This window comes from Bison bison, unplaced genomic scaffold (assembly GCF_000754665.1).
Source record: "Bison bison bison isolate TAMUID 2011002044 unplaced genomic scaffold, Bison_UMD1.0 scf7180017858199, whole genome shotgun sequence".
Taxonomy (NCBI): Eukaryota; Metazoa; Chordata; class Mammalia; order Artiodactyla; family Bovidae; genus Bison; species Bison bison.
This window is the reverse complement of record NW_011488772.1, coordinates 942-1441: the sequence shown is the minus strand read 5'-3', so window position 1 is coordinate 1441 and position 500 is coordinate 942. Positions and strand designations below refer to the sequence as shown.

The 500-nt window shown below is 33.6% G+C and overlaps 1 protein-coding gene across 1 annotated transcript in view; it reads right to left on the bottom strand.

Moving 5' to 3' along the window:
* Positions 1–103: 103 nt before the first annotated feature.
* LOC105004846 (olfactory receptor-like protein OLF3) overlaps positions 104–500 on the bottom strand; it is a 1245-nt gene continuing 848 nt past the window's right edge. Inside the window, exon 2 of the mRNA XM_010862590.1 lies at positions 104–115. Within this exon, the coding sequence (XP_010860892.1) occupies positions 104–115 (12 nt within the window). The remainder of the gene's footprint in view (positions 116–500) is intronic.

Sequence of the window (500 nt, the reverse complement as noted above, 5' to 3'; positions counted from 1 at the left end):
CAGCCCAGTGCTTTTATAAGAACATGATGTGGTCTCTAGGAGATTCAGTTAAAGTCTGAAGATAACCACAAAGCAATTTTAAGAACTTCATATCTTAACCAGCTTACAACAGATTCTAGGATATGGAAAGGATGGTAAGTGACAATGATGGATAAAATGATAAACAATGAAGAAAAACTTGGTTGGAATTTTTTTTTAAAGCATGCATTAGACCTGTCACCTAGACCCATGCTGATAAACTGGATAAATCTATTATAAAAGAAAATACTGGAAATAGAGAGAAACTTACAGAAAGGTCTGGAATCAGTGAACCTAGGTTTGAAACTTAATTTAGCAGCAATGTGATCTTGGTTTAGTGACAAACTTATATTTATGAAACAGACTTATGCAACTCACAATACATATAAGCTCAAATGAAGGAAATTTCTGGAGAGAGTACTTGTGAATTTTTACTGGTAGTAGTTCTATAGTAGTATGACCAGTAGTAGTAACATGACCTC